Consider the following 14,807-nt stretch of genomic DNA (forward strand, 5'->3'; position numbering starts at 1 on the left):
TTTGCCCGGAAAATGCGAACGCGTTCGCAGGCCTGACAGACAGACAGACCCACAGACCGACAGACAGACACGGTGGTTGTATAACCCCTCCTACGGTACAAAGTCCCCTCGGAGAGATAAAAATCCACGACTTTTGACGGGTTGCGTTCTCCTTGTGTGTTGCTCCTAGCTTAGAGAGAATGATCCACTTATGGTTATATCAAGAACGTTCTTGGTGATATTCAAATTATATTACATTTCTTACACAAAAATCTTTTCAGGGGTGGGAATTCTAGTTATAGTAACTTTTAATTTGATAGGGTTCTTTTTTAAGTTTAACACTTATTATCATGACATATTTACTTTTTCATTTCCTTTCTAAGAGTTACAATCTGAACATGTCTTAAATACGCTTAAATAGGTTTAAGAAACCTTTCCCCAAACAATTAAAATATCTTCCAAGCTAGTTTTAAAGTAACGCATCCTAGAAATTTTTGTTCTCTGTGGATCTTTTTCCTTTTCTCTAATCATGGACATGAGCCTCTTAATTGTCTTAACCGCCACCCCCATTACTGTTCAACTTCAATGAGCTTTTATATATATTTTAAATATATCTACGAGTGACGAGTATGATGAATTCCATTTAGAGAGTCTCCCTCACTATGGTCTCCCCCTACCCTCGATCCTGAACAAACGAAAATTTTTAGTAAAAAGTTGGTAGTGGCGTTCATGACAATTTACGGCGTCGGCCGGCGAGTTCATTTCACATTTCATGATTTCATCTAACGAGTTCAACGATGTTGTTTAAAGTGCTGCAATGCGTGTGCGTCTTTAATTAAAAATTAAAATTTAAGTGTAATTTAACCGGTTTCAAGTTCTGTTTAATTTGAATATTATATGAACATCAAATAAATTATGGCAGACGTCAAGGTAAATACCTATATCATAAGCCTTTGTCATATCTGGGAGATATAAAGGATGTTGATTTCCCTAATCAGAAATATAATTTGTTGTCCATTAGTAATATAAATTACTTTTAAATCGTTTCATTCTGCAGCTTGAAATGAGTAGCATGACTACTCTGGACACAAAAGTCATACAAGTGACCAACGTTGCACCGGCTGCTTCGTTGGATCAAATGACATTGCTCTTCAGTTTTCTTGGGAAAATTGAAGATATCAAACTTTACCCTTCAGAGTAACTTAAGTTCAAGAATAAACTAAAGCTTTAATTGTTGAAAGGACTTTTTCTTTGATTAATAGGGATCATCCTATGCACCAAGCGTCACGTATATGTTACGTGAAATACGAAGAGTCTTGGAGTGTTGGTGTTGCGCAGCATCTAACAAACACAGTTTTTATTGACAGAGCCTTGATAGTTGTTCCCGTTGTAGATGGTAAGTGTTTTAATAGTTTTATTACTTAAGTATTTACCTTTAAATGAAATTATGCAATTTTTTTCAGGCCAAATACCTGATGAAAGTCAAGCCATGTCTTTGGCAGCATCAAATGTTCCTGGGATATTAGGGTCTGGTCCTAGTCACCTCATTAATCAGGTATTGGTGTCTTAAGAAGACGTATGTTATAATTTTAAATCTATTTTAATTAATTTCTAGGTTACAAACCTTGCTGGAGCGCAGGTGATAACAACAGTGGACCCAACATTAACTGCTTTGGGTTTGCCTCAATATCCTCCGCTTCCAGCAACTATGGATCCCGTAAAAATTGAAGAAATTAGGAGAACTATATATGTTGGAAACTTGGCCCCTACGGTTGGTTGAACTTTCATTTAAAATTTAATTTTTTTTATGGAACTTTGAAACTAATTAAAATTAAATTTGTAGGTAACATCAGAGCAACTACTTAAGTTTTTCAATCATATAGGCGAAGTTAAATATGTTAGAATGGCAGGTGCTGAAAATGCTAGTAACAGATTTGCTTTTGTGGAATTTACTGAGCAAACTAGCTTGACCAAGGCCCTTCAATATAATGGTTTCTTATTTGCGGGAAGACCTTTAAAGTAAGCTTAAATGGATTTTTAAAGTTAGGTTTTGTAGTTAACTTATTTTTGTTGGTATTAGAGTGAATCACTCCAACAATGCTATCGTTAAACCTCAAACCAAGAGCTCTGAAGCTGCCCAAAGAGAAATAGAAGAGGCTATGAAAAGAGTTCGCGAGGCTCAGTCTCTGATTACAGCTGCTATTGAACCAGGTTTATTTCTTAAAAATGCTAACTCACTACATGACTGTATATACAAGATATGATTCTCAATGCATGTACAGACTTGTGGTCATTATCTGTAATAATTTTATAATTAATGATACTAATATTATAATTATATAGATGCTTTATTCGCTGAATTGACTGATCCAGACAAAAAAAGGGAAGGTACTAGAAGTCGGTCGCGATCCCGTGTTAGGTCACGTTCGCGTTCAACATCAAGGTCTCGTCGAAGGTCAAGGGGTGGAAGGTCAACTTCGCGCAGTAGAATCAGCAGATCTCGCCGTAGGAGCTCATCTAGATCCAAAAGATCGCCAATCAGAACAGCATCAAAGAGACGGTCAAGAACTAGATCAAGATCTAAAGACCGGAAGCTCAGAAAATCAGTCTCTCCTAGGAAAAAGAGTCGTTCTAAAAGCAGAGATAGGCCTAGTAAAAAGCGTTCCAAAAGGAGTAGGTCTAGATCTAGAGATCGTAGTAGTAAAACTGGCAAAAGTTCTTCGAGCAAATCATCCAGGAGCAAAGACGATTCTAGATCTGAAAGATCTAGCCGAAAAGAAAGATCACCCAGAAAAGACAAATCACCCAGAAGTGAAAGCAGTCGCGATAAGAGTAAAAGTAAGCGTGAGGCAAGCGAAGAGAGAAGGAAATCAAAGATTAAAACGGAAAAACCATTGGTTAAAGAGTTAGAAGGGCTTGATATGGAAACGGAGAAACCTAAATCTGTTGAAGCGCCTTCCCCTCCAACAACTGCGCAGGTCAAAACTGAAACTGCAGAGGATGAAATAATGGGTCCAATGATGCCACCACCACCACCTGATATAAAAAATGAAGAATTGGCCCCACCACCACCCCCTCCTATTGAAGATGAGGAATTTGAACGAAAATCTGACGATGGCCGAGAAGGTCCCGCTCCACCACCTGATGAACCCAAAGATTCCGAAGATTCAAAAAGCGACGGTTCTCCAGCGCGAAAAGAAATGTGATTTCCTATTCTTTTTAATTGACTCTTTCTAAATGTAAAATAATTTACATTGGCATTCTTTTTAACCAGCTCTCCACCAATTGAAAAATCTAAATCTCCTCGAAGGAAATCCAGATCACCATCTCATAGAAAATGGTCCCCATCTCCTCCTAGAAAAGCCAGACACAGAAGCAGATCCATCTCTCCACCAAGGAAAAGAAGATCTAGAAAATCTAGAACGCCTTCTCCGCCTCCTGTTAGAAGGAAGGGCAGAAGAGGTCACTCTCGCTCATTTTCACCACCAGTTAGAAGGAGGTCTTCGCCACCGTTTAGATCAAGGTCTAGATCACGGTCTAGAAGTAGAAGTGCAGTTCGTATCAAACACAGATCACCACCCATTAGACACAGGTAACATTTTAAAAGTCACTCCTCTGTGGTGTTATTATTGTTTCTCTACTTCATTTGAAAATTAAAATTTCTCCAACGCTATCTAAATAGTGACATTGTGTTAACTTCGATCAGATCACGATCACCTCGACGTTCTCCATCATGGGGAGTTGCTAGGAGGAGGAGTCCACCTAGAGGAAGACATCGCTCTCCTCGATCTCCAATTACGAGGCGAAGGTCTAGATCTCCCATTAAAAGAAGGTCTAGGTCACCTAAGAGAGACTCAACTAAGTAAGAAGCACTTTCTAATTTTTTTTCCATTTAGAATAATTTCAATATTGTAATATTTTTAATCGAAGGAGTAAAAAGAAGAAATCTGATAGAGATCGCAGCAGAGAAAAGGAACGGGGCAAGGACAAGAAAAAGAAGAGGCATAGAGATGAAGACGAGAAGAAGCGAAACCGAGAGTCGTCCACTGAACTACTAAGGGAAAAAGCTGCCATTTCCATGTCCGATTCAAAAGTCACTAGGAATTACGACGAAGAGGAGAAAGGATACGATAGCAGTGACACCGAAAGCAGGGAGGGCATTTTGAGAAGGCCCAAAATGCCAATTTTGGAGGTGGAAGGTCGGCGACCTCGCAGCGAAACCCCATCAGGCAGTAGCAGTAATGATGAAAATGACTCGTACATTAAATCACCGAAAGTCAAACCTCGCCCTGATGTCCTCAAAAAAACTGCCAGTGATACGGAAAGTGATCGGCGGTCTCAAATGATGGATTTGGACAGTGATTAGATGACTTAAATATGGTATTTTTTTACTTTCACTTCATCCTTACTAAATCTAACAGTATAGTGCCGTAGATGTTAGACAAGACACTAGATTTTAAATTTACTACTTTTAAGCCTACCATTCATTGTTAAATCTTAAAACATTTGAGAATGAGGTTAATAATTGTAGTTGGAATTCAAATATGTGTTTACCGAATGAATTATTAAATCACCATGAAAAAGTGTATTGAGCAAGAGTTCATTAAATTTAAAAATGACATGATTAATGTTGTTTTGAATTAATAAGTTATGGTTATTCTAGCCATAAATCGATCAATTTATTATTTTGTTCAAGGAAATAGTTTTTTATTAAAGATTTCTTGTCATGGACAAACTACAATATTTTCTAGGCTTAGATAACACTAACAAATTAATTTTACCCAAAGCAAAAGACCTCATTTGGAGAGTTTGGGCTTGTTAGTCCCGTTTGGGGAGGAGAGTTAAGTTAGGCCAATTTATGTAGTTTCTTTTGTGTGCATGTAAGATAGAAAAAAGCCTTTGAATTTTTGTGTTTTTATATATTTGGTATAATGCAACTCTTAAATGCTAGTGCCAAAACCAAACGTAACACACAGAATTAAAATTTGAGGGTGGGGCTACATAAAAAGTATTTTGGTAAGCTAGAAGGTATGGCTGGGTCACGTGACAGAAGCGGAGGAGCTACCCGAAATTACGCCTAAATATTTAAAACAATTCTGTGAACCTTGAAATTTCCATCCCTTGTGGAAATAAGATAACGCTAAACACACAAAATTTTTGTATTTAAATTTATTCCATCTTCAGTTGTTTCTTCTCAACCTGGTTTCCTTTTTATCACCCACTCTACCCTTGGATAACATATTCTTAATCCAAGCTCTACCTGTCCTGTATTATTCATTTATGCGTAATTTCAGGCAAAAATTTTTTACTCCTATCAAACCCGGTTCGCAACTTGATTCATAAATTATTAATTAATTCGAAGAAATTATCAGATTCGTGTTCCTATCACCAACATAAATATTAAAATTTAATTTGTACACTATAAGAAACCCATAAACAAGCTATTTCATAAAATAACCTTTATCTTGTATACTGTAATAATTCTCGTCTGGGATTTTTTTTTAGTTTAGGGAAAAGAGAAGGACTCTTTGTTTAAATTTCTTACAAGGACCCCGTATCAAAGTCAGAATTTGTACAACGCACATCCCCTTTTATCCGTTAGGACTCGAGGTCAGAATAGCCTGAAGGGGTGAAAGTCAAAAACCAATTGAAAGAGTTGTAGAAGGTTTTTTCGTCCGCGTAATATCAGCGCGCCAATGTCCGCGGGGCGCGAAAACTCGGGAAGGTTTCTCGGAAAGAGAGATAACGTACCGCCCCTATCTCTCAGGAGTCAGGATGCGAAAAATTTCCATTTTTTACTCTCTCTTAAGGAGAACTCGTTTTTAATGGGCGCCCGTTCGAAAATTATATTTCGACCCAATGAAAATGCTTTATGACTAGAAAAAGTGGAAGTGTCCTAAATACCCATTGTCTAGCTTTTTAAACTCTCCCAGAGTTTTATGAAAGTTTTCTACGCCGTGAATATCAGTTATTTCGAGTCTCTTTAGTCGAACGCACCTTCGTGTTTTCCCACCCGATAATCCGGAAGAATCTTAGGTGAGAAAACTTATTTATTTTTCACTTTATTAAAACGAAAGAAAACGCGAAGCGATAAATATTTTCTACTTTCATTGCTGATTTGACCGAAGATCATATTTAATTTTTTGTCTCATTTCCAAAACTTACGTTTGTTTTTACCTCTTTTACGTAAAACCATTAATTAACCACCATTCAGTTAAATATTTTAGAATCTTTACTCACGAACACCGCTGTTTTTTTGTACTTTCAAAATGTTTTGTTTTTAAAACTGGAACATGGCATCTCTAAACCTCTAAACTTTAAATTTCATTAAAGGGAATATAACCTGAAGACGTTTTTTATGTTTTTTTTATGTAAGCAATTTGGGCGGGAAGTCACTAAACAGCGCCAAAAATATCTAAAGTCATAGGAGGGAGCGGGAAATGGTCGAAGTTTGGTGTTCCACACCTAAAACCTGAGGTTATATTCCCTTTAAGTCAAATCGTATCTTCTAATCTAATCACTTATTCATCTTTCGCGTAGAATGTATAATCACTACTAATATTTTATTAAAAACGCGCGCTGTAACCCGCAATTTGGGCTTTATGAATTATTAAAATACTCAATTTTTTTTCTTTGCCGTTGTAATGTGGATATCATTCCTTTCTCCTTTTTTCATTGCTGTTAAATTTAATGCGCGCCCTTCGCTTCTAAATCGTTCTGGCGTAAAAGGGTGAAGAAAGGGAAAGGAGATTTGCAAATCGATCAATCCGACACCCCGGAAATCTTTCATTCTCCTCATCTTTCCAGCGGCGGCAGAATAACAAAGAAGGGTGTCTGCAACCCCCCTCCTTACCCTGTAATTAGCGGACGATATTGGGGCCAACAGCTGTTCTTGGGATTAATATTATCAAAGGAAATAAATTGATTTGGAAGGCTCGCTCCCCACCCCCTAAAAATCAATATTCAACTGATGATGAGTATAAGATGCCACTCTAAACCTGGTGTTTTTCTAAATGAGCCGTTCAAAAATATATCGAAAACAGAAGTGTTGTTTTCTCGAGATTATTCGCGAGTGAACTACCAAAGTAATATTTTTTCCAGTCTTAAGTCGGTAATTTTCCAAGCTTTCTTTCTTGAAATATCAGATATTAAATAAATAAATTTACCTTTTCTTATCGTTTTTTTTTAAATCTTTTAAAATTGTCGAATATTTTATTGGTGTTTTGGGGATGAAATCGTAAAGGTCTTTCGTAAATTTCCCGAACTCTTCCCAAAGTGTTTGACCCACATTTCGACCAAAGATTATCAGTCGGATAAGGAAAAAGTTTTATAACTCGTTTTTCTTCTCGCCGCCTGAAAGTGTCATGTCTTAAAAATGATTATAAACCCAAATACATAAGCTTAAGGGAGAAAGTGAAAGGTGTTTCAATAACGGGGTTGGAGATCAGCTACGGGACTAATTACCAATTTGTTGTAGAATCGAGTTTTGGGAAAATTAATCTCGCGTCAACTATAATAATAATTCGCCTGCATTTACCCTAAATAATACTACGCAACGAGTAAGTACTTTGGCCTTTGTTTGGGGTATTAAGCACCGCATTCTCTATATTCCTGTATTTATGCAAAAAATAGGTCTCATTGTTTCGCAAAATAGGTGAATTTGGACATCATTTTCGATTGTCTGGCTTTCCGTACAAGAGGGAACAAAATGAAAAATCTCCACGAGGAAAAAATCTTAAAAAGAATTTACTGTATAGAAATCCATCTCGGGACTAATTTAACTTTCATTAACGATTTGGCGTGCCCTGTTCGACCCGGGCCAGTGTCACCCGCGCAATCATAATCAACCAATCGTACTTTCCGAAATAATCTTGTTAGCAAAAGTAAAATAATTAACAAAAGTGTGAAAAGCGTTATTAAAATGAATGTAGAGATAATTAAAACGTTGAAATAGTGACGCTTGCTGAAAGAACTAGGATAAATTTTAGTTAGGTAGTTGCTACCACCCTCCTACGCATTGTAACCCGGCCACCTGTTTAAAGGCCCAATAAGTCGCTGGATGACTTGGGCCTAAGGTGGTGCCTTGGGTATTAGCCTAGTTGATTATTTTTATTTTTTTTATTATTTACTACCATTAATAATCACAAATAAATAACCCTTTCAAGTACGCTCTGCTTTCTTGGTATGCATGTATTTTTTTATTTATACTTAGGGATAACGACGCGAGCATCATCGCTGTATTTTCTCCGAGCACGAGAGGTGGGGAAAAGAAAAACGTACTTCAATCGCGTCTGAAGACGTGTTTTTTTTTAATAGGAGTGGGATGGCGAGCAACGCTAAAAAAAATTTCAACATAATAATTATCCCTAAGTAGAAATAAATGCATTCTTGAGAATAGTAGAAATAAAATAAGTAACGAGTGAGTGAGTCCATCCCACTTTAGCCTTCTGAGTGTTCTATCTCGATGGGGACATTCGGTAAATCTTATGCATTCGAAAGTCTAGGAACCGACACACTTTTTATAATAATGTCACTTTTGCTGGTAGTTAACTATAATTACCGCGTTTTGAAGCTTCGCGATCTGGAAAGAAATCTCCGATTTGCGTAACCTTGGCACCAATCAACGTGCCACAAATTTTATTAAAACTTCCCTTCATCCCGCTGTTCAATCTACCCAATAGACGCGTAATTATATTAATCACCCATTTGACAATATTACGTTTAGAAACGAAACCGTCGCCGGTAAACTTACACAAATTATATATTTTTTTTTCCATTTTAACTTCCAAGAACTTTTAAAATAATAAATAATTTTCCGAAATGAAACAATTTTTAGTTCTTAGAAAATTATTAAAGTTAAATGATAACCTTGTAGAGAAAGCTGTCAACTTTAATTTACTTTTATTTTTCAAGAAGTTTTTTTCAATCTTTTATTCAAGGTCCTACCGCGGCTTTTCGATGAATCATCTTAAGTAATTTCCGTGTAAATCTAAAAGGCTTTGAACCGAAGACAGGTTTTACCTATTTGCCAACGTTCGACGTAAATTTAAATAACATTATCTTTTTTTTAATTTTCTCAACCTTAAAAGTTGATTAATGAGGTACTTAAATATAAGCTTGAATCGAGTTGGACTATTTGGCGTTTTAATTTTATATCATTATACCGTTACCTAAGACTTTTTTTCAATGATACACGTACCGTACGAGTTTACTAGTCATATAATTATTCCTAGTTTCACGGGGGTACTTGGTCTACTAATGTTCCAAGTAAAAAGCCCCAGGTGCCAAGTAATTAAGGCTATAATGTAACACCAACACGTGTTATTAAAAAATACATTAATTTCTCCAAAAAGTGTTAGCGCCTAAAGGCCTTTTTTAATTAGAATAACCAGTTGTTGATAGTTTTTTGGTTAGTTTAATTTATACGCAATTATCTTGAAGGGTGGTTCTTATGTTTTGGTTTCCCTATGCTTTGGTCCGGGGTCGCCTAAATTAGGATTAAAGTTGAAATGATACGCACCGAGGTTATGATATTAGCTACGAAAGGACAAGGCAGGCTGCTTTGATCGTTATTTACTCGGTTCGCTGTTGATTGAATTACGTTTGACTTTAATTCTAACAGATATTCAAAATGAATTCGATCTACGTTTTCGTGGTCGTATCTTTGATATCCGTTGTCAGCTGCTACCCGAGTGGCGCCCCCGACACAGTCTGTGATAACCAGGAACCTGGTCACGGTACCAAAAGTCAAGATCTCAAATCTAGCCCTTACAGGGTAGATATTAGCCCACCTCAAGTCCGCGGTGGTCAAAACGTTGCGGGTATGTTGAATTTTGAAAATTTATCTTTCAGAAACCGTAATAACCAATTATACTTAAATCTTCAGTCACCATCCGCGGGGCCCCATTCGTTGGTTTCATGGTTTCGGCCCGCGATGCTAACAACAAAATCGTCAACGGGTATTTCCACACCAACGAGAATGACAAAACGAAACCCTTGAACTGCTTCGGACAAACTGCCGTATAGCATTTTTCTTTCCAAATTAAATTAAAGCCCCGTAATTATAATATTCACATCTTTTGTAGAACACCGCCACCCACACTACCAACTCCGCCAGGGACACTTTGACCCTTTACTGGACCGCCCCTGAAGGTTACAAAGGACGAGTTACATTCAAGTACGCTACCTCACCGTCGATGTTTTGATTGTTTTAGGTGACTAATTATTTTTGTTCTTAAAATAGGGCTACCGTTATTAAATCCGGTGCGGTTTACTGGAGCAACGTTCCAAGCAAAACTACCCTGACCATCCAATAGAGATATGCCTTCACCACGGGCATTTTACTGCGATATGCCTCATGAGGGATCTCGTTTTTTTACTGCCAGTTTCTATTAGATGCAGCATTAAGTTTTATTCAATGCTATTCTGTAATACTCTTTTTTTTATTTTGGAAGAATTTGGGTTGTTTTTTGTGATCAAACCGTTCTTTTTACGAAATTGTAATTTGTTTTAAACCAAGCGTTTTCTATTAAAATGTTCACCCTTTTTTGACTATTTCTTCTAAAAATTTGTATATTGTAAAACTTCCGTGTCAATAGAGAACGTCAAGATCCGCATCAATTATGAGTCTGAAAGTCGGGTAGATGGCGCCAGAGTCCCATGAAACACGTCGTTATTTTGGAAAGATTTCCACAAGTTCTTTCTGCCTGGTTCGCCCTTCTTTAGGCTTTTAGCCCATTTACCCCGCTTTTTATTATTAATTTTAATAGTTAGCTAGTGTCGAATTACAAAAAATAATAACAAAATGGATCCCGAGGCGTTCCTCGATTTAGCAAATCAAGTAACTAAACTTAAAATGTTCCCCTATTTTGAAGCTGCCCATTGCGCTATAACATGCCTGTACGTGAGAGAAGACTTGGCTGCTGGTAAGACCACCATTATAAAACTTTTATCTCTCTTTTTTTAGATTGATTTTCAGTTCCTTATAGGGTTTGTGGGAGGGATTAGCACTAAAACCCTTCAATTTCATTTAAATAGACTAATATTGAGAAACCAATTCTTGCACTATTACTACAGCTGTAAAGATCATGAAGCATATTAGTCTTGATAAATGAAGTTTATGATTAGTACTATTCTTATTTGTAATTGTGCTATAATGGCTGGTGGATTTTCTAGAGGGTTTAGTGTACTATCGTTTTTATTACAAATAAATATTTTTTAGATGAATATTATTGCTTTTGCACATTTACATTCCTACTCAATATAAAGCTTAAAGAATAGTTTCTTGTAGAACTACATTCTTCCATATTACAGTCGTATCTCGCATTGGGAGGCCTCCAGCTTGACAAAAATAGCTACTGGATACCCAGCCCTTGCTAAGACTTTCCCCTCCCCATTGACAGGGTACCTTACAAATTTGGGCTTATTGCCAACTCTTTAAGATAGTGTTTTAGCGTTTTTAATCGGTTTCATACGCAATTAGTCATCAGAATCTCTAAACTGGAATTGAAGCCCCGGAAATATCACATTTAATTCAATTTTAATGACATAAACCTGTAGTGCTAGCCAAATAATTATTTCAATGTTTATAAGGATTATTCATCATAGTCAATTAATAATTATGAATTGTAGGTGCACATTTATTCTCTCGTAAACATCCATTATCATGTTGGGTATCATCAATGGTGTCAATTTTTGCTGGGGCTATGTTAGCGAGCTTCTTATTAGGAGAACCAATTTTAGCTGCAATGAAAAACCAAAATTCTCTGTTGATGGCTACTGGAGTTTGGTTAGTTATTCCTAATTAAATCTCGTCACTTGTTGCGAGAAGCAAACTATTACATACCCATTACCCTTTATATTTGTAGGTACCTTATATTCTACTCTCCCTTTGACATTGTCTATAAAATCTGCAAATTTCTTCCGATAAAGCTAGTCATAGCTTCGATGAAGGAGGTCATGAGGTGTAAGAAAGTTCATGACGGGGTCGTACATGCTGCTAAGATATATCCAAATGCTTATTTAATCATGATTGTAATAGGAGTAATTAAAGGTGAAAACATTTTTATTTCAAGTCTATTATTAAAAAGTGTTTAAATCTATTTGTACTTGGGGAATTTAGGAAATGGCGCAGCATTTTTGAAACTTTTTGAACGAGTATTAAGGGGTGTTTGGACTCCTGGTGCGATGGAACTTATGCAACCCAGCTTGTAAGCCTATCTTAAAAGGGACTGGTTTATTGCTAGTTTCACTAGAAATGGGCTATTCTTTTCTGTTAACATTATTTTTCAAATTTTACCCATCTTTCAGTGAAGCTTAGCGATAAGCAGACCTAAATTTAAAAACTTTAAATTACATAAAACAGAAGAGCAAAAGAAAAATTAATTGAGTTAATTATAATTTTTATTTATAATGAATTTTAACAGCCCAACCAAGGCTTGCGTCGTCGCTTCAGTAATTTTTGTCTTGGACAAGAAAACAGACATCATATCAGCACCACATGCACTTGTTTACTTTGGAATTGTTATATTCTTGGTTTACTTCAAATTATCGTCCATGTTGCTTGGAATTCATGACCCATTCGTACCATTTGAAAACCTTTTCTGCGCTATTTTCATGGGTGGCATCTGGGATGCATGTACGAAATATCACATTAATTTATCTTAATGTAACTTATTATAAGCCTTGATTATTCATATACAGTGGGTCGTGCTATTTCTGGAGCCAGAGGCGGTGGAGATGCCTCCAAAGGTGACAGCAGTAAAAATGGAAAGCCTGAAGCTACTAAAAAGAAAGACTGAGGATGTCAGATATCTGATTGTTTTCGTATTAATATCTTCCCCCTTTTCTCAATTTCTCTTGAGTGTTGGAAACAGTAAGAGAGGTTTTGAAAGAGGAAATCACAACCCAATATAAGCGAACACGATGTGAGTATGAACTAACAATTTCTAACAATACTACACTACTTCATTTTTCTGCCTTCTTTCAGGTGCCCTCTGCACCCAAAGAAACTAACCCTCTCCCATCTTTTCTTACTGTACTTTTTTCTTTGCATTTTTCCCCCTTACATCCTTTTGAAGAAAAAACAAACTTTTAAGAAAATCAAACTTTAAAAAACAATCCAATCAGTTACATATTCACTCTTTTAAACTAAATTATCGCGAGAAAGATGTTTTTATACGATATAACCGAAATAATATTTTATTTACCAAGCGGGAAATAAGTGGTAATAAAATGAGTGAAATGTTTTCTAAATGAGAATGAAAGGTTTTAACTAGTCTTTATTACGAAAGAAATTCTCTAAGAATTAAGCCCATAAATACTCAATTTTGTTTTTTAAACTTCGTGTAGATGATTTTTGTAGGAAATTTGCCTCATTTTGGATCGAATGTTTCTAGAGAGGCAATATTCAAAATAGGCCTTTCTTTAAAGTTAAAAAAATTTGGCCTTTTTTAACTTTAGCGTGCCAAACTAAGTGATATTTAGTACAACTAGTACTTAAATTACATATACTATATTGAACTTAATATAGAAGCCCCGGTAAAATGTTTCTACCAATAATAAAGAATGCAATTATCGCATCTAATTAACTAATCGATTAAAAACTAATAAAGCTTTCTCAGTTTTAATTTGGGTCTGCTTCGTGCAATTGGTGCTTTGTAAACTCTTATACCAAAAAGGTAAGCTAAGATTATATTTTGATTGGATTGTTTATAGTGTATAGAGATTCAATAGTTTTCAAATTAAGAGGAAAATTCTATCAAATTAACCAATACATTGACTTTTATACCATGCAAATTCCGTTTCCAGTCCCCTAAAAAGTTATATTCCCCCAAAATATAATTGTGGTTCAATTTATAATTAATTAGACTACAAGTCAAACATAATCACGTGAATTTACCTAAGACTTTGGTTCAAATTTAGGGGTTTTATTCAAGGCATTTATATTGTAAACTGAAACCCTCTAACTTTTAACCACGGAACAATTGTTTTATCGTGTATACAAATATGACCGAATATTGTAAACTCTCTCCTATTTGTTTTTGTCAGTGTTGGGACTTTTTACAAATTAAAAATGTCCATTTAACAAATTTTTCTATGTATATTTTATTTCAAAACAAAAAGTGTGAAAGTTTCTCAAAAAGTGGGCTGGTCACGATAGGCTTTTTAAAGACTTACTTTTACAAGTTATGGTTCTAATTTTTACTTACCTTACTTACAAGTAACACAATAGTGATCTACTAATTCAGGGTGACCAGACTTCCTATATTTCCTATATTTTTAATGCCTTCCTATAAATTCCTTTATTTTCACCTATTTTCCTATAAATAAACGCTCTTTTAAAAATGAAAGAATTTTTTTGTACGTGCCATTGAACATGTAGTGTAAACACTGCCACTTTCAAACAAAACCTTGAAATGTACGGGCTTTGTAAATCCGCTAAGTGATTCAATAATGCAAGAAAGCAGTGTACCAAAAATTATCAATATTCCAGGTGATTCGAGTCAAAGTATACAGATATGCAATAATTACCTTATTATTTTTTCCTATATTTTCCTATTTAGTGTCCTATATTTGCATAAAATTCGCCGATTTAGTTTCCTATATTTTCCTGTAATTCACCTCTAAAATTCCTATTTTTCCTATAAAACTGCTAATTTAATTTTTCTTTCAAATCTTGTTGCAAACCCAAATAATTTCCCATTTAAAATATTTTTTATAAGGAAATTCTTATAGATTTTTATAGTTAATTAAACATTTATACCAAATAGTTGTTCCTAAATGCTTAGAGAAATACACTTTTAAGTAGCATTTTCTTTTCGACATTT

The 14,807-nt window shown here is 35.5% G+C and overlaps 3 protein-coding genes across 4 annotated transcripts; all 3 read left to right on the forward strand.

The window, feature by feature from the left end:
• The first annotated feature begins 742 nt into the window (after nt 1-742).
• Nucleotides 743-4,603, forward strand: Srp54 (splicing regulatory protein 54). 2 transcript variants are annotated; one of them, XM_090177796.1, is made up of 11 exons: nt 743-909; nt 1,037-1,176; nt 1,221-1,375; nt 1,443-1,534; nt 1,595-1,750; nt 1,823-1,998; nt 2,060-2,190; nt 2,323-3,181; nt 3,254-3,571; nt 3,662-3,841; nt 3,910-4,603. In XM_090177796.1, the coding sequence occupies exons 1-11, from the start codon at nt 895-897 to the stop codon at nt 4,343-4,345; spliced, it is 2,658 nt and encodes an 885-aa protein (XP_090033922.1). In that variant the 5' UTR covers nt 743-894; the 3' UTR covers nt 4,346-4,603. The 2 variants fall into 2 exon arrangements, with proteins under 2 accessions (XP_090033922.1, XP_090033923.1); XM_090177797.1 differs by having other exon boundaries at nt 744-909; nt 1,242-1,375.
• A 2,910-nt stretch (nt 4,604-7,513) lies between these two features.
• l(2)34Fc (reeler domain-containing lethal (2) 34Fc) lies at nt 7,514-10,511 on the forward strand. Its single transcript, XM_090178238.1, has 5 exons — nt 7,514-7,538; nt 9,602-9,800; nt 9,866-9,999; nt 10,065-10,156; nt 10,223-10,511. The coding sequence occupies exons 2-5, from the start codon at nt 9,611-9,613 to the stop codon at nt 10,293-10,295; spliced, it is 489 nt and encodes a 162-aa protein (XP_090034364.1). The 5' UTR covers nt 7,514-7,538; nt 9,602-9,610; the 3' UTR covers nt 10,296-10,511.
• A 149-nt stretch (nt 10,512-10,660) lies between these two features.
• Nucleotides 10,661-14,024, forward strand: LOC149941368 (trimeric intracellular cation channel type 1B.1). The gene is made up of 7 exons (XM_090178638.1): nt 10,661-10,904; nt 11,611-11,767; nt 11,847-12,031; nt 12,101-12,188; nt 12,405-12,616; nt 12,682-12,905; nt 12,968-14,024. The coding sequence occupies exons 1-6, from the start codon at nt 10,784-10,786 to the stop codon at nt 12,777-12,779; spliced, it is 861 nt and encodes a 286-aa protein (XP_090034764.1). The 5' UTR covers nt 10,661-10,783; the 3' UTR covers nt 12,780-12,905; nt 12,968-14,024.
• Nucleotides 14,025-14,807: the final 783 nt, after the last annotated feature.

Source organism: Leiobunum rupestre, chromosome 6, assembly GCF_980474605.1.
Source record: "Leiobunum rupestre chromosome 6, qqLeiRupe1.1.hap1, whole genome shotgun sequence".
NCBI lineage: Eukaryota > Metazoa > Arthropoda > Arachnida > Opiliones > Sclerosomatidae > Leiobunum > Leiobunum rupestre.